This window comes from Typha latifolia, chromosome 5 (genome assembly GCF_019914945.1).
Source record: "Typha latifolia isolate L0001 chromosome 5, TyphaL0001v2, whole genome shotgun sequence".
NCBI lineage: Eukaryota > Viridiplantae > Streptophyta > Magnoliopsida > Poales > Typhaceae > Typha > Typha latifolia.
This window is the reverse complement of record NC_133090.1, coordinates 15,952,243-15,975,844: the sequence shown is the minus strand read 5'-3', so window position 1 is coordinate 15,975,844 and position 23,602 is coordinate 15,952,243. Positions and strand designations below refer to the sequence as shown.

The 23,602-nt window shown below is 41.5% G+C and overlaps 7 protein-coding genes across 7 annotated transcripts; 5 read left to right on the top strand and 2 right to left on the bottom strand.

The window, feature by feature from the left end:
• Positions 1–592: 592 nt before the first annotated feature.
• LOC140788006 (protein SAWADEE HOMEODOMAIN HOMOLOG 1) lies at positions 593–4,231 on the top strand. The gene is made up of 9 exons (XM_073137085.1): positions 593–888; positions 1,722–1,807; positions 2,026–2,065; positions 2,130–2,271; positions 2,393–2,456; positions 3,100–3,151; positions 3,561–3,704; positions 3,785–3,904; positions 4,045–4,231. The coding sequence occupies exons 1-9, from the start codon at positions 829–831 to the stop codon at positions 4,087–4,089; spliced, it is 753 nt and encodes a 250-aa protein (XP_072993186.1). The 5' UTR covers positions 593–828; the 3' UTR covers positions 4,090–4,231.
• Positions 4,232–6,898: 2,667 nt separating this feature from the next.
• LOC140789199 (uncharacterized) lies at positions 6,899–7,594 on the bottom strand. The gene has a single exon (XM_073138806.1). The coding sequence runs from the start codon at positions 7,592–7,594 to the stop codon at positions 6,899–6,901; it is 696 nt and encodes a 231-aa protein (XP_072994907.1).
• A 1,461-nt stretch (positions 7,595–9,055) lies between these two features.
• On the top strand, positions 9,056–9,737 carry LOC140789649 (lachrymatory-factor synthase-like). Its single transcript, XM_073139427.1, has one exon. The coding sequence runs from the start codon at positions 9,085–9,087 to the stop codon at positions 9,586–9,588; it is 504 nt and encodes a 167-aa protein (XP_072995528.1). The 5' UTR covers positions 9,056–9,084; the 3' UTR covers positions 9,589–9,737.
• Positions 9,738–9,909: 172 nt separating this feature from the next.
• LOC140789647 (GATA transcription factor 9-like) lies at positions 9,910–11,425 on the bottom strand. The gene is made up of 2 exons (XM_073139425.1): positions 10,993–11,425; positions 9,910–10,783 (listed from the first exon to the last, which is right to left on the bottom strand). Exons 1-2 carry the CDS (start codon positions 11,254–11,256, stop codon positions 10,064–10,066), a joined length of 984 nt encoding a protein of 327 aa, XP_072995526.1. The 5' UTR covers positions 11,257–11,425; the 3' UTR covers positions 9,910–10,063.
• Positions 11,426–12,462: 1,037 nt separating this feature from the next.
• LOC140789646 (pentatricopeptide repeat-containing protein At1g77170, mitochondrial-like) lies at positions 12,463–14,040 on the top strand. The gene has a single exon (XM_073139424.1). It carries the CDS (start codon positions 12,634–12,636, stop codon positions 14,038–14,040), a length of 1,407 nt encoding a protein of 468 aa, XP_072995525.1. The 5' UTR covers positions 12,463–12,633.
• A 1,870-nt stretch (positions 14,041–15,910) lies between these two features.
• On the top strand, positions 15,911–18,410 carry LOC140789648 (CASP-like protein 3A1). The gene is made up of 3 exons (XM_073139426.1): positions 15,911–16,242; positions 16,696–16,831; positions 18,065–18,410. The coding sequence occupies exons 1-3, from the start codon at positions 15,911–15,913 to the stop codon at positions 18,278–18,280; spliced, it is 684 nt and encodes a 227-aa protein (XP_072995527.1). The 3' UTR covers positions 18,281–18,410.
• A 980-nt stretch (positions 18,411–19,390) lies between these two features.
• LOC140789662 (chaperone protein ClpB1) lies at positions 19,391–23,118 on the top strand. The gene is made up of 6 exons (XM_073139441.1): positions 19,391–20,744; positions 20,906–21,087; positions 21,177–21,458; positions 21,549–22,169; positions 22,274–22,471; positions 22,590–23,118. Exons 1-6 carry the CDS (start codon positions 19,580–19,582, stop codon positions 22,890–22,892), a joined length of 2,751 nt encoding a protein of 916 aa, XP_072995542.1. The 5' UTR covers positions 19,391–19,579; the 3' UTR covers positions 22,893–23,118.
• Positions 23,119–23,602: the final 484 nt, after the last annotated feature.

Sequence of the window (23,602 nt, the reverse complement as noted above, 5' to 3'; positions counted from 1 at the left end):
TAACATGGATATTTTGGTACTAAAAGAATTTCAGTTGCAGTCTCAGAATAATGATACTTTAGGCCTAGTTTTTTTTCTTATCTTCTTTTAATAAATCTTTAGGCCTATTCTTCTTTAGTTTAATTACATCTTAATCATCTCAACTATTGCATGATATATACACTTTCTAAACTATCTAAATGTATTATTAAGTCTTTTCCAACAATATTTATTTAAAAATTCTAATAAAAATAATTTGAAAATTTTAACTAACTTAACAGAAGGTAAAATCATTTTTATCATCTGTTTTAGTATTCTTTGATAACTTCTTCAAATATTAAACTTCAAATTGATCGTCACTATTTTCAATATGAGAGGGGAAGAGAATTTAGTGATATTTTTATCACTCTAATTAGTTAGTTTATTTTTTTAATATTTGTAATAGAATTTTTAAATAAAAATGGCTTAGTAATATAATTAGATAATTTAAGAGGTATATATATATATATATATATATATTAGAGGAAGAAAGTGATAAGGAGAGATATTAATATTATTATAGAAAAAGGTTGTCAAAATGTAAATAAACCATGTTTCTCTATGCACAAGGTCCAGGTGCCCCCTTTTCTTTATTAGTTTACTTGATTTCTCTCTCTCCTCACTTTCCCTTGCGAGATTCCCGTACTTTCTCGCCCTCCTCCTTTCCATTCCTTCCTCAAAACCCCTCTCTCCCTCTCCCTCTCTCTCTCTCTCTCTCCCGTCGTGTACGAGGAGCGAAGTTTCTCTCTTGGGAACCTAAAATCAGCACATACTTTCATCGAGGACCCGAATTGCACCATCTCCGGTGACATGGGAAACACCGACGGGCTCGAGACGAGAGAGTTGCCTCCGAGCTTCTCGGAATCCGAGGTAACATATAAAGGGGGCTTCTATTTGAAAACTTATTTCGTTTCGTTTTGCTGTAGAGGCATCTTTGGTGTCCTCTTAACATTCTTAATACAAAGACTCGTTGCAATGTGTGTACTTGTATCGTAAATTTCTCGCACTTCTCGGTAATGCGCTATTGCGAGTGTTAGAGGTAGGTTAATTTGGTGGTTAATTAATGGGGATGGGTATCTTTTTTAGAGTGAGATGAAAGATAATGGTAGTCATTTGCAGATTCTAGGATGTACTCGATATACATTAGCATCAAAATCAAGTTTTCCGTGGATTTGCTGTATTTTGTGATAGTTTTTGTACGTGATAGAATTATTTCGCTTGCAGTTATGCATCCATTTTTAGTAGTTCTATCAAAGAATCTTCTGGACCGGTCTTGGTCATAGCAATTACTAGAACTAATTTCAGTGTAATGGTTATTTCTTAAAATGTCTATTAATCAGAACCGACAATGTGGTACCATTGTGCGGACAATCATACAACACCATTATATTAGATGTTATTTGTGACAGTTGATACACTAATACGGTCGCAAAATTTTGAGTTTGCAATTTATTGTGGTTCAAATAAATTTCTTATTTCACTAGAGCTGATTACGGCAAATGAAAGGAATTGGAGCTTTCGTATAGTTCCACTTGTACACTTCCTTCCTACTCTAGGAACTAGATGAATCGCTTTGTGTCAATTATATCATGTGCCTTTAGTCATCAGTTTGAAAAGAAGAAATAAAGTGATATTTGGTTCCTCATTTTCAATGATAGTATCATTGCTAGGATGAATGTACAACTTTTTGTTTCTGCCAACAGATTAAGCAGATGGAGAAGTTAATTCTGGAGAAAAAAGATGAACTATTAGATGAAAGTTTATTTTGGAAGCTCACGGAAGAATTTAAGTGAGTCATTTTCTGCTTAATCACTCTCTCTCGTCCTTTTCTTCTTTCTGTTAAATGAACTAAATGGTGAATTCAGAATTGTTATATTAAGTAAATCATTATATCTTAATAGTTACTCTTGAGGGGTCAAATTAAAGATAACAGACTCTTGTCTCTTACATTTACATTGATAGTCACAATAAAACTTATTCCTTGTTTTCTTTGCATATTTGTTTCAGTCTTGGTCGAGCTGGAAATAAAGCTATACAAATGGAACAGGTGAATGCTGCTTCAATATCCTATACTAGTGGAATTCATTTTTTTCTCACAGATCATTTATCAGGTTCAAGGCTGGTTCCAAGATAAGATTAGTCAAGCAAGCGAAAATACTCCCTCCTCACCTATTGCTTCAGAAGAAATGCTTCCAGTTTCAGACACAAGTCTTTCAAACAATGCTCCTGAAAGTTCTTCTGATTTACACAAAGGTGCTCTTATTTTTTTCTCTTTACATAGTTGTTCGCTCTCAAAACTTATACACACAACATTAGCTTTGGAGGCTGTGAACACTGAAACTGCACAGTCCTTTTGTTTTGGAGTTGTATTCAGGTACAAAAGATAAGATTCCTGAGGAGCTGGAGTTTGAAGCTAAATCATCAAGAGATGGGGCATGGTAGGCATTTAATTTCTGACAATTGTATTCTACTTTTCCTGTCAACTTTTTTCTCTTTAACCATCTGGATGACAAAGATGTTTTGCAGGAATTTGGTCTGCTTGATACTCTAATTTTGTTTATGTGTACTTTCTTATCAGAAGTCAGTGCACTCATCTCTTAAAGTGTATAATGATTTTAATGGCAAAACTATCAAAAACGTTCACCTTTTCTTTTTTTTACATATTTATTGTGGTTTAGTGGCCCATGCCACCAAAAGATTGGTATTTTCTAAATTATGTTGTATCTGTGTATCCATGCGTGTCATATCTCATCCCACTATCTGTATCCATGCTTCACATATTTCTGCAACAAGGATTATATAACTAAAAGTATCAAATTGTTGTAAGTTGATAGCCATTCACATGGAGGTTGCCACAATTAGAACAGTCAACAAAGATGACCTGTATTTTGTTATGTCTCTCAACATTATACACATTTCTGTATGCATTAAGCACTACACAGTGCATATCAGCAGTATCATTACATGTATTCATAATCCCTTCACTAAATTGTATGATTGCAAAGTCATGGTTTTCTTATTTTATTTCAGTTTTTGGCCCAGTCAGCGCATGCCTGAATAATCATTTTTTTTCTTTTGCAGGTATGATGTCGCCATGTTCCTGGCGCACAGAGTTCTTGCTTCTGGTGAACTTGTGAGGAGAATTATCCTACTTCTTTTCCTTATTAATTAACATAAAGAAGCTACAGTGCTATTCCTTATTTTCATGCAACCTCTTATTCTTTTGCTTTTGGAATTTATTGAAAGATGTCTGGAAACTGTTTTTTTAGTCATGATACATTTATAGAGCTACTTAAACCCTATCTTAATGGTTGTGTCTTAATTCTGTATGGACATACCTTTTTATGGGTTTTTCTGCTGAGTCTTACTTGGAACTCACTATCGCTAGCTTGACAAACAAAACTACATACATATCTTTCAAAAGTATGTTTAGCATAGTTATGATTCTTCTTTTATCATTTTAGTGCTATGATAAAAATATCCAGTGGTTTACTTTAAGTTCTAGTATCCATGTATGTTATGTCAACTTCATTTTATTCTAGGAAGTCCGTGTGAGATTTCAAGGTTTTGGTGCCGAAGAGGATGAATGGGTGAATGTCAAGAAGGCTGTCCGTGAGCGCTCCATTCCCCTGGAGTCTTCAGAATGTAGAAAGGTCTCAGTAGGGGATCTGGTTCTCTGCTTCAGGGTACTATTCTCAACAGCATGCATATATTGTTTCTTTACTTCCCAATTTTCACCTTATTTCATTCATGACTTTGATTTCAGGAGAGCAGTGAAGAAGCAATATACTTCGATGCCCATGTCCTGGAAATCCAAAGGAAATTGCATGATATAAGGGGCTGCAGATGTCTCTTCCTGATCAGATATGATCATGACCAAACTGAGGTAACTACTGTTCTAGCCCAGAACATCACAGTGCCATTTTGTTTGGCTTGTCTCATTCCTTCCAGTTAGTAGAAGGCTGAACAGAGTGAACTCGAGAATTCTAATCTGTTGACAAATGTTCTTTACTCTTCTGATGGCAGGAAAAAGTTCACTTGAGAAGATTGTGCCGCAGGCCAGCTTATTGATTTTGCAAGATACTTCTTAGTTCTTACCCTGTTAGAGGAGGAAAATGAATACTTGATCCCTTTTTTATACTTTATGTGAATCATGATGACTAACAGAACTAAGATTAATGCTTCAAATTAGCCAATAGGTTTGCTTCTTTTATACTAATTCTTCACTTAGTTTACTATAATATCAGAAGGTTGACTACTTATGATACCATATTGCTGCGCTGCGTGATTAGTGTTACAATTGCATAGCAAAGTTTGTTTGCTTTCATTATTGATATAAGGCCAACGCCAACTAGATTTCCATAATTACAGACTGGTAAACTTGCATAAGGTACATTTCTTGAGATTTAGTTTCATTTTTGCTTAAGCTAAATAAGGCTTTTTTTGGGTGCATAAGTGGCCCCCTAGAGAAGGCAATAAGATGCATGTCAACTATTTCAAGCCATCATGTCACAATGGATTAAGATGCAAATCTATGCTCTTTATCCTAGAATTTAAGATGAAAATGATTAGCCTCTGCAATTATCTTGATATTGATAGAAAATTATGGGCATGTACGGCATAATGTATTTATTATCCACCAGATTGCAGGTGCCATTTGTACAGTGGAAGAGTACTTCAGATATTATGCTAAATGTATGTCCTTCGCCAATTTTTAGAATTGGGTCTTTTACAAATTCACTCCTTTTATAGGTATATTTGCAACAACAAAAAACGCCTCTGTATGTATACAGTCAAGCTATCTTATATTTTTAGAGAAACAAAAAACACTTTAGGAGGTTGGTTTGCATGGTTTATTATCTGTGTGGGAACAAAAAACAAAATAGGATACACTTATAATTTTTTTTTTATAAGCTAACTAAAATTTATTATTTGCAAATATATTAAAGAATGGGTCTATTCGTAAACAAAATAAAACGCAAATTGTTTTTTATTAATTATTCTAAGTTGAACAAAAAGTTAATCATCCTTAGATACAAAGGCATTTAAATTTTACTAAGCTTTAACTAATATATTAAGTTGTCTAATCTAGTTTTAAGTCATATTTATCATCGAATTATTGTTCATAACTAAATATTAGTAAGATTCGTTTTTAATTGTCGAGCTGTTGAGCTACTCCTCTAAGTTAATCACACCGTCGAATTATCAATCAAGTCAAGTTATTAAACTAATAAATAATTTTTTATAATAATTATTTAGAATTGGAGTCGATCGATCATATAATCTTCGTTGTCGTAGGGAAGGGTATAGAATTGGTTGGTATAAAACAAAAAAAAATCTTTTTTGTCTTAGGGAAGGGTATAGAATTGGTTGGTATAAAACAAAAAATTCTATAAGTCGGCTTCAGATAGGAGCTTTCTTTGTTGATGGAGCAACAGTTTTGAAGGCATTGATGAAGAGAAAACGATGCGTTCCTACAACCTTCCCCTCTTGCCTCTCTTTGATTGGTGTTCATCGCCTAGGCGTGGTTTCTTTTGGAGATCCAGTCATTTTCGCCTCATTAATATGCAAACTTGTGGTGGAAGGTGTGAGTTTGAAAGATAATGCTACTTCGAAGTCAATAATTAAATTTAAAAAGCAATTAGCATGAAGCAATCATGATTTGCGAATGATATGCAATCATCCACGTGTTTAATTAGCTAATTAACCAAGAAGCTTCTTCACAAACCAATACTTCCAATAATTATTAGATTTCGTAAGCTAAGTGAACAAAACAAAATAGGGCCCACCATCCCACACTTGTTCATTTGCATCATTCTATAATTTTTGCATCAACTCTTCGGCACATTGCTTAACAGTTAGGTTACCAACTTGTGATAGCTTTGTCAATTAAGTAAATCAAAATTGGCTACGTTTGAAATCAATAGTTTTTGGTTGACTTGGTGTAGTTGCCATTCAAATTAGAGAAAGTTGGCTAGATGTTGTCCAAGCAAGGAGAAGATCCAATTCAAAGACAGCAAAGCTAAGTTATAGCAGTGTTCAAGAATAAAATATGGTATCATTCCTATCTAACTACAGCTGGGTATCATAAAAGCTCAGCTGACGAGAAAAAGATTGCTGTAATACTTGCAAATTAGCGTGGTTTACTTCATTTGCTTTCAATTTATTGTTTCATGGCAACTATTTATTTGATCAATAACGGGAACTATTCATGGTTGGAAAATTCTTAGAATGTCTTGAATAGTGCATTAGATATTTCCATGACGGTAGGTTGTCAATAGGTAGAAGTTTCTCCAGAAAAAAGAAAAAAGAAAAAGAAAGTTTCTGATGAGCAAATTAAAAGACTCTACCAAGAACGTCAAAAAATACAACTCAAGATTGATCAAAGAAATCAACCAAATGGAGAATTATCCAAATCAATTGTTACACTAGGGCCAAATATCAAGTACCACTGGAATCAGAAATAGTGTACATTATATAACTCATCAATTAACAGGTACTATATTTCACAACTATTTTTTATGTTCATATGGAAAATAATGATTTATCCGAGAAATCCAACACCAAAACTGCAGAATAATAAAAATGCATGTCTTCTTTATCTTCTTCTTCTTCTTCTTCTAATTTTCTAAGAGAAGAAAATAATAGTGTTTTATCTGTTTATCATTTTACGAGAATTTAAAAGTGAAGACTTAATTTTCTCTGCGAAAACAACCATACAACATGAATTCGATACATGAACATAAGAGAACTCTAAAAGAAAAAAGATAGATAGATAGATCAACATTATAATACAAAAGAGCACTCAGAGAATCTGAACAACTAACTACTACGTACAACATTCTCTTAGCCCCCCTAATCTTCCATTCTGTAAGAGATTTTAATCCCAATACCTTACATCCGGAGTTGCACCACGCTGTTGCAAGCGCTGCTGCTCATGAAACCACTTTATGAACTCCTCCGCCTTCCTATCCACCCCTCCGTCCACCTCCACCTCCACCTCCCCCTCCTCGATCACCGGGAACGGCGAGTCCGTTATCCTGACGTGCCTCACCGCCGCTACCGGGCTCTTCGCGTAGCTCCAGACCGGGGAATCTCCTCCGCTCGTCGAATCGGAGTCGTTAAGCACCTCGAAGACCTTAGCTATCGCGGCGGCATCGTACTCGTACAAGGACTCGCGACTGTGGTGGCGGCCGCGGCGGCGATGGAAGTGTTGATGCAAATGATTGTCGTAGTGATGATGATTCTTTCGCTTGGAGAGGTAGAGGAAGGGGAAGGAGGGAGTGTTGCTGCAGCTGAACTCGACTTCTCTGGGCACGTAGACGGCGGCGGCGGGGTCCATGGTGCGGCAGGAGAAGGCGGCCGGGTAGCTATTGCCGGCGAGGGTGGTGTGGTAGTGGTGGTGGTGGGTGAGGATGCCGGAGATAGCCTTGCCGGCGATCTTGCCGCGCTTGAAGAGGAGGTGGAGTTCGAGCATTAGGTTGTGCTTGGAGATGCCTTTCAGCATCATATAGTAAACTGCACGTATGATGTGCCATAGTTGCTTGGCTGCCCTTGGTGGCCCACTTGATTCCATTTTTCTTCCTCTTTTTCCTTCTTTTTTGGGCTTTTTTTGGAGGAAATTTTGTTTCTTTTTCCGGGTTTAGGAGTAGCTTTGAGGGAGGATTGAGAGAGTTATGTGGAGAGGTGCAGGTAAGGGAAGTGGGGGAGGAGGAGGGTATTTAAAGGTGGCAGGAAATTATTGGTTTTCTTCTTCTTCTTCTTCTTCTTCTTCTTCTTCTTCTTCTTCTTCTTCTTCTTTTTTAAAATTAATTTGAGAGGAAGAAATTATCATGATTCATTGAAGTGTAGATTGAGTTTTGAGTCATATATTTTGGAATATTTTTTGTGAAATAATTGTTTGGTCCTCAATTATTGTGGGGGTGATGGGTCCATTTGATGGACCTGGCTAGTAACTTCTCCTAAATTTAATTTAATAAAGTTTTGAATTGCATATTTATATGCTCTTAAAACTCTTGAAATATATGGAAGAAAAGAAGATTTGAAGGAAAGAATTAGAGACACCTAACTCGGGGGGATGGGGTGGGGGAAGTCATAGAAGAAAAATGTATGCGTTCCTTATACGTGGCCATGCCATACTCGTATGAATACGACTCCTAATTAGAAAATTTCTCCCGGCATACGGCCCACATTTGCAAAGTTAAGTATCCTTTTTTTTCTTCTCTTCTTGCAATGCATTTAATAAGTGATAGGCATATTTGAACCGCTAAATTACGACTCTATTATGGAGCCTAACCACAAGGATAACTACGACGGACGACTAGTGATACTACTACTATTACTACCACCACCTTTCAAGTTAATTTCATAACTACTGTTGAAACTTTCTACGTATACCTCACCACCTCTTAGTGGACCTAGATGTGGGCTATCAGCTATGTGATTTTAATCACTATGTCTAAACCCGCTAGAAACGACGCAATGGACTGATAATAAAATAAGAAAAAAATAAGAGAAATAGAGATAATTATATCTATTATTTTTCATGGGCACTTTAACAACCTTAGTCATATAAAACCTCCAAAATGCTTATTATATTATAAGTTTTTTATTAGAAAAAAAAATTGTCTAATTGTTGAGGAAGACGCTTTCATGATAGCATTTCTCAAAGCTTCTGGGGTTTTCAGTGGAAAAATACTTCATTATTATTTCCGGGAGTCCAATCATCGTAGCTAGATATTTCTAGAGAGAGAATTAGAATAATTCTTAGGATTGCTTACAATATCTTCCCATAATTATTCCCCGTATATAGCATATCCGCTAGTAATACTTTGAGGAGTATGTCTTGAATACATACAACCACGTGGCAAAATTTAGTCAGTGAGCCAATCCGACTAGATATACACAGATACACTCTTGGATCTCAAAAATGTGATCCAATCCACCAAATGCATGCATGCTCGCCACTTGCTACTTTTAAATACACCCCCTGCTATGAGATGTCTCTTATTATTTTAATCCTAATCCTAACACCAATCCTAAACCAAATCTTCTCTCTCGCTCATAATGGACCAGAACTCAAACCCAGAGCCGAAGTGGAAAGGCGAGGTGAAGGCGAAGGTCTCGGGCCCCACGCCGGACCAGGCCTGGTCCCTCCTCGGGGAATTCTGCAGCCTAAACAGGTGGGTTCCTTCTCTTCACACGTGTCGCAAGCTGGACGGCGTGGAGGACCAGCCCGGGTGCGTGAGGTACTGCGCCGGATCCGTCAACCGGGCCGATCCGGGCCAGCCGGTGGGTTGGTCCAAGGAGAGGTTGGTCGAGTTCGATCCGGTCGGACGCTCCTACACCTACGAGATCGTGGAGACCAACAAAGGATTCGGGTCGTACGCGGCCACGATCCGGATCGTATCCGTTCCGGAAGGGTGCTGCGTCGAGTGGTCCTTTGCGTCGGATCCGGTGAAAGGGTGGACGCGGGAGGGGTTTGTTGCGTACCTGGAGAAGTTAGCACGTGGCGTGGCGAAGAGGTTGGAAGAAGAAATTGCAAGCGTGGCAGAGGACAAGTCGGCGTAACGCATTTGTAACGGAACGAAGTTGTATTAGGCTCTGATACTTTCTTCCATGGCTAGTTGGGCCTGGCCCAAATATGAACTCTAGCCCTTTTTCTTTTCTTTTTTGTATTTAATAAATTGTCTATAAAGCTCATCACCAAATTAAAGGCACGGGTAATGGGAGAGATAACTAATCACCTTAATAGTGAGAAAAAGCATTGTCGTGAAAGCGAAGCAACTGTCCATCATGATATTATGACAGCATAATGGCCCCGTGGTCGTGGTGAAAGAGTTTAGCTCCACTACTTTGCACGTGCTCGTTGGTGCAGACACGTGCTCAGTGTTTTGTTCTAATTTCAGATTTTTTTTTAATGAAAACAAAAATCTGGAATACAAGCTAATGATCTCCCTAAAAATTAATTTATAGAATAAATGGTAGGGACTAGGGAGCCCAAAAAGCGCTCAAAGCATATTAAACTAATCTTCCTAGAATTTAATCAGTCGCAGAAATCGGCGGCTATGTGCTGGTGAATCAAGAAGTCGTCGCCGGATTCCGAAGGCGCACCGTCGAAGATGGCAGCGGCAGAATGGATATGCTGTTGTTGGTGTGGTTGTGGCTGGAGCTCCTTCTGGCGGCGGAGCTCGAGCACTTTCCGGTGAGAATTCGAATGCTTCGAGAGCACAAACGTCGGGCTCGCCGCCGGCCGGTACTCCGGAACGAGCCGCCCCGACTTGTACCGCACGCCGCAGGCATTGCAGAGAGTCTTCGGCCCCATCGGCCCCGTCCGCCACTGCGGCGTCTTGTCGGTCGCGCAATGCAGGCACTTCCGGCCGTCATGGGCCGCTGCCAATGCCCGGCAAGCGGCGGGGTCCCGCTTCTTTGCCGACTTCGCCGTCTTCTTCCCTGCGATCGCTTCTACGAGGAGCTCGGACTCCGAGAACGAGGCCGGCGATGGCAAGAGGACGAGGAATTCCGACGACCAACTGGAAGGTGCGGCGCGGGAACGCTTGCTCCGGGCCTTGCCGGTGGCTGGCGGCTCCGGCCGCAGCGAAGTAACCGGCTTGGTAATGGCGAGGTTGCCTCGGGATTCTGAATCGGGAGCGGAGTACGAGGTGGATTTCATCCCCGTAATGTGGTGAAGCTTCTGGAAGTCTTCACTGGAAAAGGAGTCCTCCACGAAGTTCGAGAGCCATTCCAGCTCGGCCAACTCCTCGTACTGCACCCACAAACGGAAAAAAAAAATCATCTGTTAAAACTATTGCAAACTTTCCTCATTTGGGTTTTTTTTCTACTTAATTTAGAAAACGTACCAAGTAATAGGAAAAAATTGCACTTCATGACTTCAAAAAAAAAAAAAAAAGGGTTCTTAAAAAAATATACTTCCGAAATACAAAGTAAATGAGAATTTAGAAGAATGGCAATCACCGGCTCGCAGAGGTCGTAGGCTAAGCTCCGAGAGGCGCCATTGTCGACGGAAGAGGAGGAGGAGTTGAAGCTATTGACGGCGTTGATGGTTGACGAGTCGGTCGACGAGTTTCCCTCGACGGCGTCGTCCTCCTCCTCCTGGTCGTTGGAGAAGTCGAGCAGGTCTTCTACAATAAAGTGGTCGGCCTTCTTCTCCGGCGCGAATTGTGTCGACCCAGCCCTGCAATGGCCACCGTGCAAGTACGCCGCCGACGCCGCCTCCATTGGATGCTCAACTCAACTGTGTCTAGTTTGGGGACTTAATTCTATAGAGATATAGGGGAGGAGAGCTGAAATGGAGGACTCCAAGAGGTAAATAAAGCGAAAGATGGGGTGAAGAGATTAATTATGTATGGAGGTGGAAAAGAAAATGGCGTTCCTTTACCAGCCTAGCTTATTGCCCTGCAGCCCACTGCCCCTTACTTTGCCCCCGCATTTCCTTTTAATTACTATGCTATCCACAATTACACTTGTGATAAGTAAAAAGTGGAATTTAGCAAATTTGAGAACAGAGGAGAGGAGATTAATTATTCCAAGTTTTCATCCCAACTCGCCTTAGGAATCGATCTAACAGTGTCTGTCGCAGTGACTCGTGCATTAGCGTCCAAGTTTCCTGCCGGATTCCGCTTGGCTGCCTTCCTCTTTCCTCGGGAATCGCGCCCTAAATATTTTTTCCCTGACTCTATTTATTTATTTATTATTTACAATTTCTCTTTTGACCTACTCCTAGTTGCACACTGGGCCCTTATTAAAGATTCCCAGGCCCACGTTTAGGCACAGTGGTTACAGCTCGACGTAGACTAATCCGATGGTTTAGTTCATGACACGTACTCTCGATCTCCACTTTCTACGGTAAGAAGCAGAGCAGAACCTCTCCGTTACACGTGTCGACTAGCCATTCGTACTACATCCAACGAGCCTCTGATCCCTAGATGAATCCGCATTTAGAGAATGAGGAGATAACTCACGTCTAGTTTACCAAAGACGTGCCTCGGGAATCACGAGGCACTAACTAATCGTCACACATAATTCTTAATTATTTTTCTACTCTTATCCACTTATGAATCACTGGAGCCTTGATGTTATTATGTCTGGGCCCGCGGAGGCACGTGATGGTAGCTGGATCAGGTGTCAGGTATCACGTGGCGGAGCCCCAAAGGCAAAAGCCCACCACCAACAAAGGTGGTCCAAGATGCGTGGTTTGACGAATGACGACGACCCGCTTCCACCTTGCTTCCCGCGCACGTGCTCAAGTAATGGTGATTACAATGTTAAAGGATAGTTAACTTAGTTTACCATTTACCCCCAATTGATTGGTAATAAATATTCCGAGAATATCTGAATCAAAATAGACCCTGCTTTTTATGCAGTCAAAATTTGGTGTTTTGTTCATACAGATAGTAGACCAGGAGGTAGATAGATACATGTGATTGTAATGCAAGGAAAGACCCACAGAACAGAATGGAGGCTAATAGCTTCTTCTTTTGTTGCCTTTTGGGAATGAATCTGCACTAATAAGTGGTATCATCTATGTATTGCTCTTCCAGCTAGTTGTTTAAGAAGTATTCCATTGTATGTTAATGTTAACTCTGGGCTTCCCTGATGCACTTACCCCATAACTTAGCCAATTATGCCTTCAACGGCCTCTCTCCTTTCTTCTTCTCTCGTCTACCCAAAACCACCCCAAAACCCACCTCTCATTCGCCAATGCCCATCTGCTCCAACGCAAACCCCCACCTCGACCAAGCTAACTCGGCCGCGGCTCGCCTCGAGGCCGCCACCGACCCATCCACCCCGCCCCAACTCCATGCCCACGTGCTCCGCTGCCACCTCCTCCTCACCTCCTTTCACTGGAACACCCTTATGCGCGCCTACCTCCGGGTTGGCTCGCCTCGCGCTGCCCTCCGTGTCTACGTTGCCATGTCTCGAGCAGGCTTCGCGCCGGACTCGTATTCCCTTCCCATCGCCTTCAAGGCTGCCTCCACGACCTTCGACCTCGGCGCGAGCAGAGAGCTCCACGCCGCCGCCGTCAAGCGCGGGTTGGAGAGGAACGAGTACTGCGAGAGCGGCCTCATCAACGTCTACTCTAAAGCCGGTCAGTTTGACTCCGCGCGCAGAATGTTCGACGGAAATCCCGAACGAAAGCTCGGGTCTTGGAACTCGCTTATAAGCGGTCTTGCCCAAAACGGGCAGTTGATGGAAGCCATGGAGGTTTTTGTGGAGTTGAGAAGTAGTGGGCTTGTGCCTGATGATGTGACGATGGTGAGCGTGGTCTCGGCGTGTGGTGGGTTAGGAGACATTGGTTTGGCTAAGCAAATCCACAAATGTGTGTTACAATGCCGGCATTTTGAGCGATTGGAAGTAATGGTATCGAATTCGTTGGTAGATATGTATGCCAAATGCGGAAGAACTGACCTCTCACGAAAACTATTTGATAAAATGCCTAACAGGGATGTGTCATCATGGACGTCCATGATTACTGGCCTTGCAATGCATGGCGAGGAACGCATGGCGGTTGAGCTGTTCAATGCAATGAGGAAAGAGGGGATACGGCCGAATCACGTGACGATGGTAGGTGTGCTCTGTGCATGTGCGCATGGTGGTATGGTGGATCAGGGGATGGAATACTTGGAAGCAATGGAAAAGGGGGACATTTGGGTGGAGCCCACTGTGGCACATTATGGATGTGTAGTTGATATGCTGGGGAGGGTGGGGAGGGTGGAGGAGGCGAGGGAGGTGGTGGAGAGGAGAATGCCAATGGTGGCGAATGTAGTTATATGGGGCACATTGCTTGGGGCATGCGAGAAGCATGCGAATGTCGTAGTTGGGGAATGGGCGGCGGGGAAGCTGGTGGAGTTAGAGCCGTGGAATGATGGGGTCTACGTGGTTTTGTCGAATATTTATGCGGGTGCAGAGATGTGGGGGGAGGTGGAGAGGGTGAGGAGATTGATGAGGGATAGAAGTGTGGGGAAGAGTCCTGGGTTTAGCTCTGCAAACGTAGTGATGTGAGTTGCAGTGACCCCCGAGCTTTAGAAGGTCAGCACCTAAAACTCTTATTTTGGGATGATGATCATTACTTTAGTTTAAATTGATGTGAGTTACAATGCTCCTTAGTTTGTCAAATGATTTATTCATTTATGGATAAGATTGATATGAATAAGATAATTTTGGACCATTCCTAGGAAAACATGGACTTTCTAAGGGTGAATATGCATAGGAGATTATGCTTGTAGGGTCTGTATTTGTATACACTCAGAGTTCATAAGAAATTAAGAATAAGTTGAATTCAATTCATACTGAATTTTACTGTTTGGAAATAAATGGAAATGAGATAAATTTCATTCAATTGTGCTATTTAGAAAAAAAAAATATGTATCATTATTATTTTCAATATCCAATTTGGATGACTTAGTTTTAATCCTGGACTTAGGACTGTAACATGTGCCCTTCTACAGAGTCACTGCTCCTAAGCTCTGGCCCTGTAGCCGGGCCTGAACATGAAAATTTTGGCCCATCTCTTCTTCGAATATATGTAAGAATTGTAGGATATTGCGTCGATGTGGCTTAAGTATTTTGAGGAGTTTATGTAGGAATAGTAAGATGCTGCAGTTAAGTGGCACATGTTGTAGCCAAATTAAGTTTTGTTATTTTATGAAAGATTGGTTCTGTCCACCTAGCCAGTTGGGAAAACGAATTGGTTGAGTATATGAGACGTATGAAAACAGTTTATTGTTCAAGTTGTTCATATAGAAAGGTCTAACACAGTAGCAGGAGATTCTGTGAGCTCCTGTGTATAGATATAGACATACGGATAAGCTTTGTTCTTTTCCGTCATGGGCCTGCCTAGGTTTCCCTGTTTTGTCTCTTAATGTCTATTTCAAGCTCCACGTTAAAATTGATATAATATATTATAAAATTACTAAAGTTTTTACTATGTAAGCAGTCATGTAGATTTTTAAGTAAATCACTCAGAAATTGATTTATAAATTCTCTCTTTTGGTCAGCGATTTCTATTATTTTAGAAGAACTCCTTTAGGAACATAAAATTTATAACAAAAGAGATTCTCTTTCTTATAAGATATATTATATAAATTTTTGTCTCAGAAAATATTTTATTAATTTGCTTTCCTAAACAGCAATTATCTCGCTGACATGGTGATTATATGAAAATAAGTGTAGTAGTTTGATGAATATTTTTTTAAAGTATAACAGAATGATACTATTCTTTATCAGATATAATAGATTTGTCAAAAACTCTGTTTGTTGTTAAAGCTAGTGTCTCTAATTGGATGTAAGGTTGAAACTTTGAGATGATCGAGGGCAAGGAAAAAACACGAACGTTGCCGGTATTGAATATGTTCTCTTTGTTAGTTTAATTAATATTCATTTGTCTTAATGGGATAAAGGAAGGCGTTATTTGAGCTTCCAAATGTTAACAGCTAAATAATCTCGGCACTAGGTTAATTATAAGATGCCTCGCTTGACTAACGAAGCCTGCTTATATGCAGACTAGAGAAAACCACTGTCTGTAGTTAAGAGTGCTCGAAATTTAATTTGTGTCACTCGAAGTCATACATACATCCAGCAAGCAGAGCAAGAGATGGTGGTAGCACACGATGACCAGGCGGAGTTACCATTTTACCCCTGTCATCTGTGGCAGTGCATGTTGGTTGGCTACAAACATTCACGGGCTGGAGACGTCCTCCCGTCCCGGTTATATGGCCACGGGGACCCGCTCGTCTCATCTCCTTTTATTTTTTATGAATTCCTCCACCCCTGTTACGCTGGTACGCTACTAACTGGCTTTCTCTACGTCGCATCCTCCCAGAGCTTAAAAAAACGAACGGAGAGAGAGAGAGAGAGAGAGAGAGCGAGACTAATGGAGACGACAGCGAAGGGAAGGAAGGGGGCGGGGGAGGTGGGGATCCAGATGCTGGAGGCGGCGGCAGCGGAGGAGTCCGGTACGATGAGCGGGCCGCTCGTAGCGGCAGCGGCTGACGGGGCGTACCGTGGAGGGGCGAGGAAGGGGGCGGCTACGTTAGCAAAGTGGGGGAGATGGGACACGGCGGTAGCGCTGCTGCGGGTGGCGGCGGCGGTGTCGTCCTTGCTTTCTCTTGGACTGATGCTGTCGTCGGAGCAGAAGGGAAGCCTTTCCATCTTTGGTCTCCAACTTCCGCTCTACTCCAAGTGGTCCTTCTCCGACTCGATGGAGTAATACTCTCTCTCTCTCTCTCTCTCTCTCTCTCTCTCTCTCTCTCTCTCTCTCTACCCTCCACTTCCCATAATGGCCGTCGCTCAGATTTTTTTTTGTGCGGGTTCTTTTTGCTTACCCCCACCTGTATTTTTTTCTTCTTTAATTTTCAAATTATTTGTGTAAAGTTTCCTCTCAAGTCTTAACTTATAAAGCAGTATTTTTAAAGTGTTTTGGTTAAAAAAGAAGGGATCGTAGACTACAATCTACAGGTGATTCGTTTTTTTAATTCTTTGCAAATATATCTAAGATATAAGTAATAATATGTACGAAAAAAAAACTTTTTCTTATCTTTAACGGCTACTGCATTTATGACCACGGAAAGTTTGATCTTAAAATTTGAAATATCCTGCCCCTCCGTCCATCTTAGGTGACCGCTGATTAGATGTGATTTTAATTCCGTCTGTTCTTAGATACCTGGTGGGGATATCAGCGGCGGTGGCAGCGCATTCACTGCTGCAGCTGCTTCTGAGCGTGAGGAAGCTGCTGAAGAAGGCTCCCATCATCCCATCTAGAAGTCACGCATGGGTGTTATTCGCTGGTGATCAGGTTGTTATCTCTTCCCACTCTTAAATTCCTCATTGATCTTAAAATATAATGTCAACAATTGTTGGATTTGAAGATTTATGGGTGTTTTAGTAAGATAGGCGAGCAAAATCTTGTTCTGTTTTGAATTGTGTGGTCATTAAGATGTCTAAATTTTTGTGTTTCTTAAAGGCAAATGGGTCCTGATTTGTTTTTAAAATTAATGGTTGTTCCATTTGATGGATCAAATTGACATATTAGTTCTTGGTGGTGTCTGCGTTTGTTTGGTAGTAATGATTAATTCATTCATTGGTCAAGCCCAGACATGTGTTGCCATAGGTTGCAAAGCTGATTAGATCTGGATGAATATTTGAATCCCTAGTGGGTGGCTTAATTTAATAGATTCTTTTGTCATAAATTAACTCTTGTTTTGGATGTACTTTGGATCTTGTAATAGTTGTAAAGAGGAGACAAAATCTTGCTGGAAGGCCATAGGTTTAATGGATAAATGATATTCCCTACTTTTTATTTTGTCTTCACATAGTGTGGATCTTCATTTCCTCCTTTTGCATACACATTTAGATGCTATGTCTCTAGACTCATAGTTCAGTCGTCAAGGTATCACTTTTAGATAAAAAGCAGTAGGGCAAAGTTTTGAATGTCAAATGGGGCTTCTTTGTGTCTTAGAAGAACTGGCAAATGTGTGGATAATAGGTTTCCAAGTCTACTTTTGCGATCGTCTTCAGAAAATTACGCTTTCCCTCTTGATTGATATGCTTCATATGGCCAAGACAAGTCTTGCAGCTATTGTTGGTTTCAAGTGGCATAAGAAGCATCTAACTATTAGTTTTCTCGAAGTTCTAACTGATTGAATTAAATGCTGAGTTAGAGCAGGAATGGCAAACTACCCGACTTGGATGCCATTATATGTTTGGTGCTTGTGCAGTATGCAAATTGCCAAGGTATCTTTGTATTCTAGCGCACATATTGCGTGTTTGCCAGCCATTCCAGTGCATGTGTATCAACAAATGTTCATATGTACATCAGATGTTGAAAGATATTCTGATCCTTTACTTGATGATAATCATAAGATTCATGCTTTAATACCTGTCTGGAATTCAATTCAGAATATGGATTATTGGATCTCCTCTAAATCTTTCCATATATTATGAGAAGGTTCTCTTGTTCTTGAAGAATAGGTGTGTATTATGCTTGCTTGCCTTGATAAGCAGTAACACTTTGCTGCAAAAATGACAGGTCTTTGCATATGCAATGATGAGCGCGGGTTCGGCTGCAGCTGGAGTTACAAACTTGAATCGCACAGGGATCCGACACTCGCCCCTTCCAGACTTCTGTAAGCCCCTGCGCCGCTTCTGCGATCTCATGGCTTTGTCTATCACCTTCGCCTTTCTTAGCTGTCTCTTGCTAGCTACATCTGCTATTCTTGATGTGATTTGGCTGTCGAAGTTTTGACTACTTAAAATGCCAGGAACTCCCACATGTTTGTGATACAACCTGTGAATCAAAAAAATGTTTGTGCTTTTGGATCTCTTGTACAGAATGAATGATCAAATGCCATCTAACTTGCACTGTTCTTCAAAAATTTGTGACTACTACTTGTTTCAGTTGCTGTTGAACTTATGTTGGTGGGCTTTTATTCATATATTTTGCGCTTTAAAGTCCATCAGCAACTAGGGGTGTATGTGACTGACCCGAGCTTGATATTATGGTCTATCTTGGTTCAAGCTTCTATTGAGTAGACCAGGCCCAGAAATTTAGTCTTAATTCTATTTTATTTTTAATTTCAATACTATTTCAACCTGAAACAAACTTGAATTTGAATGAGCTAACAACATGAAGAGTTGAAGTGACTTGACAATTGTTTGAATCTTGTATTTAAACTTAGTCGTAAATAATATAACTCTATCTAGCGGTATAATTGAATCTAAATTATTTTGCTAATGAATTTACTCCGAATTTGACTCACCCAAAATCGTAAATTGTTTAAATTGCTTCGGATCAGAATCGCTTTGAATTCGGAGCGAATTCTGACTAATATTTAAGGGTTTTCTTAGACAGTGATTATATAATCTGATATTGAAATTATATACATAAAGAATTTGGAATTACTCTAATATATATATCACAATATGAATAAGTTTGAGTTTCTCTAAAAATAATTTTCTTACTATTATTATTATTAAGTTTGTGTCGTTTATATGAGATGATTAAAATTTTATGCTCTGGTGTCTAGTTATTAAACAAATCAAATTTGATCTATTATCCAACTGAAATTTAAATCAAACTCGATTTTGGCATAATTTAATAACGAACAGATCGATATAAAAATTAAAATCATCTATCTATTATAAAATCTAATTTGAGTTTAAACCTGATAAAATTAAATAAATATTAGATTCAATTTTACATATACGACTTGGTTCTCTTTGATACCCCTCCCGCGCTCTTCTCTTTGATTCCCTTTAACTGCACTACTCACCAACCGACCACAACCAATAAGAGCTTGTGTACACGTGTCGTCCATCCGACGTCAAAGTACCGCTATGTCGCGCTTCTCGAGGCACAGCATTCTCCTGCAAATTCGAGCACCTTCTTTTTAATTCCAGAAGCTTGGAGACGCCTCTTCTCCTTTCCTTTTAATGCAGTCTTCCTCGTCTTCTATCCCATCCTAATCTCAAGACTAGAACAATTCTACAGCGATCTCAGTCCCACTTGTTCCACGAATAGCTTTAGTTATCCGAGCAATCCACGATGAATCCGGATAAGTTTACGCACAAGACGAACGAGGCCCTCGTTGCCGCCCACGAGCTCGCACTCAACGCCGGCCACGCGCAGATCACCCCACTCCACCTTGCGTCCGCCCTCGCCTCCGACCAATCCGGCCTCCTTCGTCAAGCCATCTCCACCGCCTCCTCCAACTCCGGCGACTCGGCCGCCGCCGCCGACTCCTTCGAGCGCGTTGTCTCCTCCGCTCTAAAGAAGCTCCCCTCCCAATCCCCTCCACCTGATGATGTACCTGCCTCCACTGCCCTCATTAAAGTCATCCGCCGCGCCCAGTCGTCTCAGAAATCGCGCGGTGACTCCCACCTCGCCGTCGACCAGCTCCTCCTCGGCATTCTCGACGACCCCCAGATTGCTGATGCGCTCAAGGAGGCCGGCGTCAGCGTTGCCCGCGTCCGCTCCGCTGTCGAAAAGCTCCGTGGGAAGGAGGGTCGCCGGGTAGAGAGCGCATCCGGTGACACGAACTTCCAAGCGCTCAAGACTTACGGCCGCGATCTCGTCGAGGTGGCCGGAAAGCTCGATCCGGTCATCGGCCGCGACGAAGAGATCCGTCGTGTTGTTCGCATCCTTTCGCGGCGGACCAAGAATAACCCAGTACTCATTGGCGAGCCAGGGGTTGGCAAAACCGCAGTCGTCGAGGGGCTTGCGCAGAGAATTGTCCGCGGTGATGTGCCGAGTAATCTGCTCGACGTCCGCCTCGTTGCGCTCGACATGGGGGCGCTTATCGCTGGAGCGAAGTATAGGGGAGAGTTCGAGGAAAGGCTTAAGTCTGTGCTCAAAGAGGTGGAGGAAGCACAGGGGAAGGTTATATTATTCATCGATGAGATACATCTTGTGCTTGGCGCTGGGCGCACAGAAGGATCCATGGATGCAGCGAATTTATTCAAGCCAATGCTTGCGAGAGGGCAATTGCGGTGCATCGGCGCGACGACGTTGGAGGAGTACAGGAAGTATGTTGAGAAAGATGCCGCCTTTGAGAGGAGATTCCAGCAGGTGTATGTGGCGGAGCCGAGCGTCGCGGACACCATTAGCATCCTGCGAGGTTTGAAGGAGAAGTATGAAGGGCACCATGGTGTTCGAATTCAGGACCGGGCACTCGTCGTTGCTGCGCAGCTCTCTAGTCGCTACATCACTGGTAAGTTCATACTCGGGAGAATTCAATTCCCAATTTTGCTACCGTAAAATTGCATCTTTTCTGGGCTAATTTGGTTCGCTGTTGCTGTATTTCTTATATTTGTTATACTTAAAACTTTTAATTCTAACGGGGGGCAACGTCTTGTATGTTAATTTTTGAAGGCCGACACCTTCCTGATAAGGCAATTGATTTGGTTGACGAAGCTTGTGCAAATGTGAGGGTGCAACTCGATAGTCAGCCTGAAGAGATCGACAACCTGGAGAGGAAGAGGATTCAATTGGAAGTTGAATGGCATGCGCTTGAGAAGGAGAAGGACAAAGCCAGCAAAGCTCGGCTTGTCGAGGTGAGTGGAGAATTTTTTTTTTAATAATTTCTTTGGAATAATCTTTAGATGGTATTGGTGGGTATGCTGACATTGATAGACAAATTCAGGTTAGAAAGGAGTTAGATGATTTGAGGGATAAGTTGCAACCATTGAAGATGAAGTACCAGAAGGAGAAGGAGAGAGTAGATGAGATCAGGAGGCTAAAGCAGCGGCGCGAAGAGCTGCAGTTCACACTGCAGGAGGCCGAGCGGAGAATGGATTTGGCCCGAGTCGCCGACCTCCGGTACGGTGCCCTCCAAGAAATAGACGGCGCAATTGCGAAGCTTGAAGGCGATATTGGTGAGAATCTTATGCTAACGGAGAACGTCGGACCTGAACATATCGCAGAGGTATGTACACGATAATGAGATTACGAGTCTGTAATTGATGAATAATGAATCTTATTCTGATTTGAATTGAACTTTGTTAATTTTGAGTAGGTTGTAAGCCGATGGACTGGCATTCCTGTCACCAGACTTGGCCAAAATGAGAAGGAAAGGCTGATGGGCTTAGCGGAGAGGTTGCACAAGAGAGTGGTCGGCCAGGACCAAGCGGTCGAGGCGGTGGCGGAAGCAGTGCTGAGATCAAGAGCTGGCCTTGGGCGGCCGCAGCAGCCGACCGGCTCGTTCCTCTTCCTGGGTCCGACCGGAGTCGGCAAGACGGAGCTCGCAAAAGCCCTCGCCGAACAGCTGTTCGACGACGAGAAACTACTCGTTCGCATCGACATGTCTGAGTACATGGAGCAGCACTCAGTTGCTCGGCTTATCGGTGCCCCCCCGGGATACGTCGGCCACGAGGAAGGGGGCCAGCTGACGGAGCAAGTGAGGAGGAGGCCCTACAGTGTCATTCTTTTCGATGAGGTCGAGAAGGCGCATGTCGCCGTCTTCAACACCCTTCTTCAGGTCCTCGACGACGGTCGGCTGACCGACGGGCAAGGCAGAACCGTCGACTTTACTAACACTGTCATCATCATGACTTCAAATCTGGGCGCCGAGCATCTTCTCGCGGGAATGGTGGGGCAGTCGTCTATGCAAATCGCTCGCGAGCGCGTTATGCTGGAGGTATGCAGTCTCTGCAACATTTACAACTTAATGATGGATTAATACATCTTTCAATGCCCGAAAATTAAGAAGTAAAAAAATTGTCCACGTATATAACATTACAGGTGAGAAAGCACTTCAGGCCTGAATTGCTGAATCGACTGGATGAAGTGGTGGTGTTCGACCCCTTGTCACACGAGCAACTCAGGAAAGTTGCTAGGCTCCAGATGAAGGACGTTGCAGTTCGTCTTGCTGAGAGAGGCATTGCTTTAGCCGTATCTGATGCTGCCTTAGATGTTGTTCTATCTGAATCCTATGATCCCGTAAGTACCAATCTCATGATCCTTATCGGACCAAGCTCTAATTTTGTTTGTTTGTTTTTTTTTATTTTTATAATACATTGAGGCTGATAGCTCTTACTTGGCTTGACTTGGCTTGCAGGTGTATGGTGCTAGACCAATTAGGAGGTGGCTGGAGAAGAGGGTGGTGACCCAATTGTCCAAGATGTTGATACAAGAGGAGATTGATGAGAACTCTACTGTTTATATCGACGCCGCTTCGGGGAAGAAGGATTTGACCTACAAGGTGGAGAAGAACGGTGGTCTGGTGAATGCGGCCACCGGGCAGAAGTCGGATATCCTGATCGAGATTCCTAACGGGGCTGTCAGGAATGATGCTGCTAAGGCAGTGAAGAAGATGAAGATAGTCCGCGATGAAGATGACGTTGATATGGATGAAGAGTAGCTCGCCGTGCTGGTTTGAGTCTTAAGGCTTTGATGGCAGAATGATGCTTCTTTTTTCTCTTCTTATTCTTTTTTGTTTCCTCTGTTTGCTGGATTATTACTCCCTGGTGATCTAGTTTTATTGTTTTTCGGAGTAACTTACTTCTGCTACAATAAAAATACAATGTGCGATGCCAAACTTATGTAATTATAATAACTATATCTGAGAATTTTAGCTGTTTTCTGTCGTTCTCGCTCTGGCAATGATTTGGTGTGAAGTCTTTTCGGATATCGTACATGAGCCGCAAGCACAGATGAGTAATAAATGATATTAGTTGTGGAGAGAATATCTTATACCGTGATTAGAAATATTAACTCGAGCTAGTCAACGCATAAACGAGTTAGTGGAATAATTGGATATACATTTCCAGAACAATATATTTGTGTACTACTCACTAATATTAAAAGAGTTTTTAACATCATTACCATTGAAAATGTTCAAACATGATTATTTTCATTATATTTTAAAAATTATAGATATTTTGATTCTTTTAGAATTATTGTTATAGTTAAAGCTAATAAATATGTTTAAATAAGTTTAGAACGTAAAATATGTTTAGCTTTTAGATATTTTAAATAATGTATGATTTAATTAAATTTAACTAACAGAATAATATTTTTTTTAAAGTTACAAAGCATGTATTGACGACTATAATATTTAAAAATAATTGT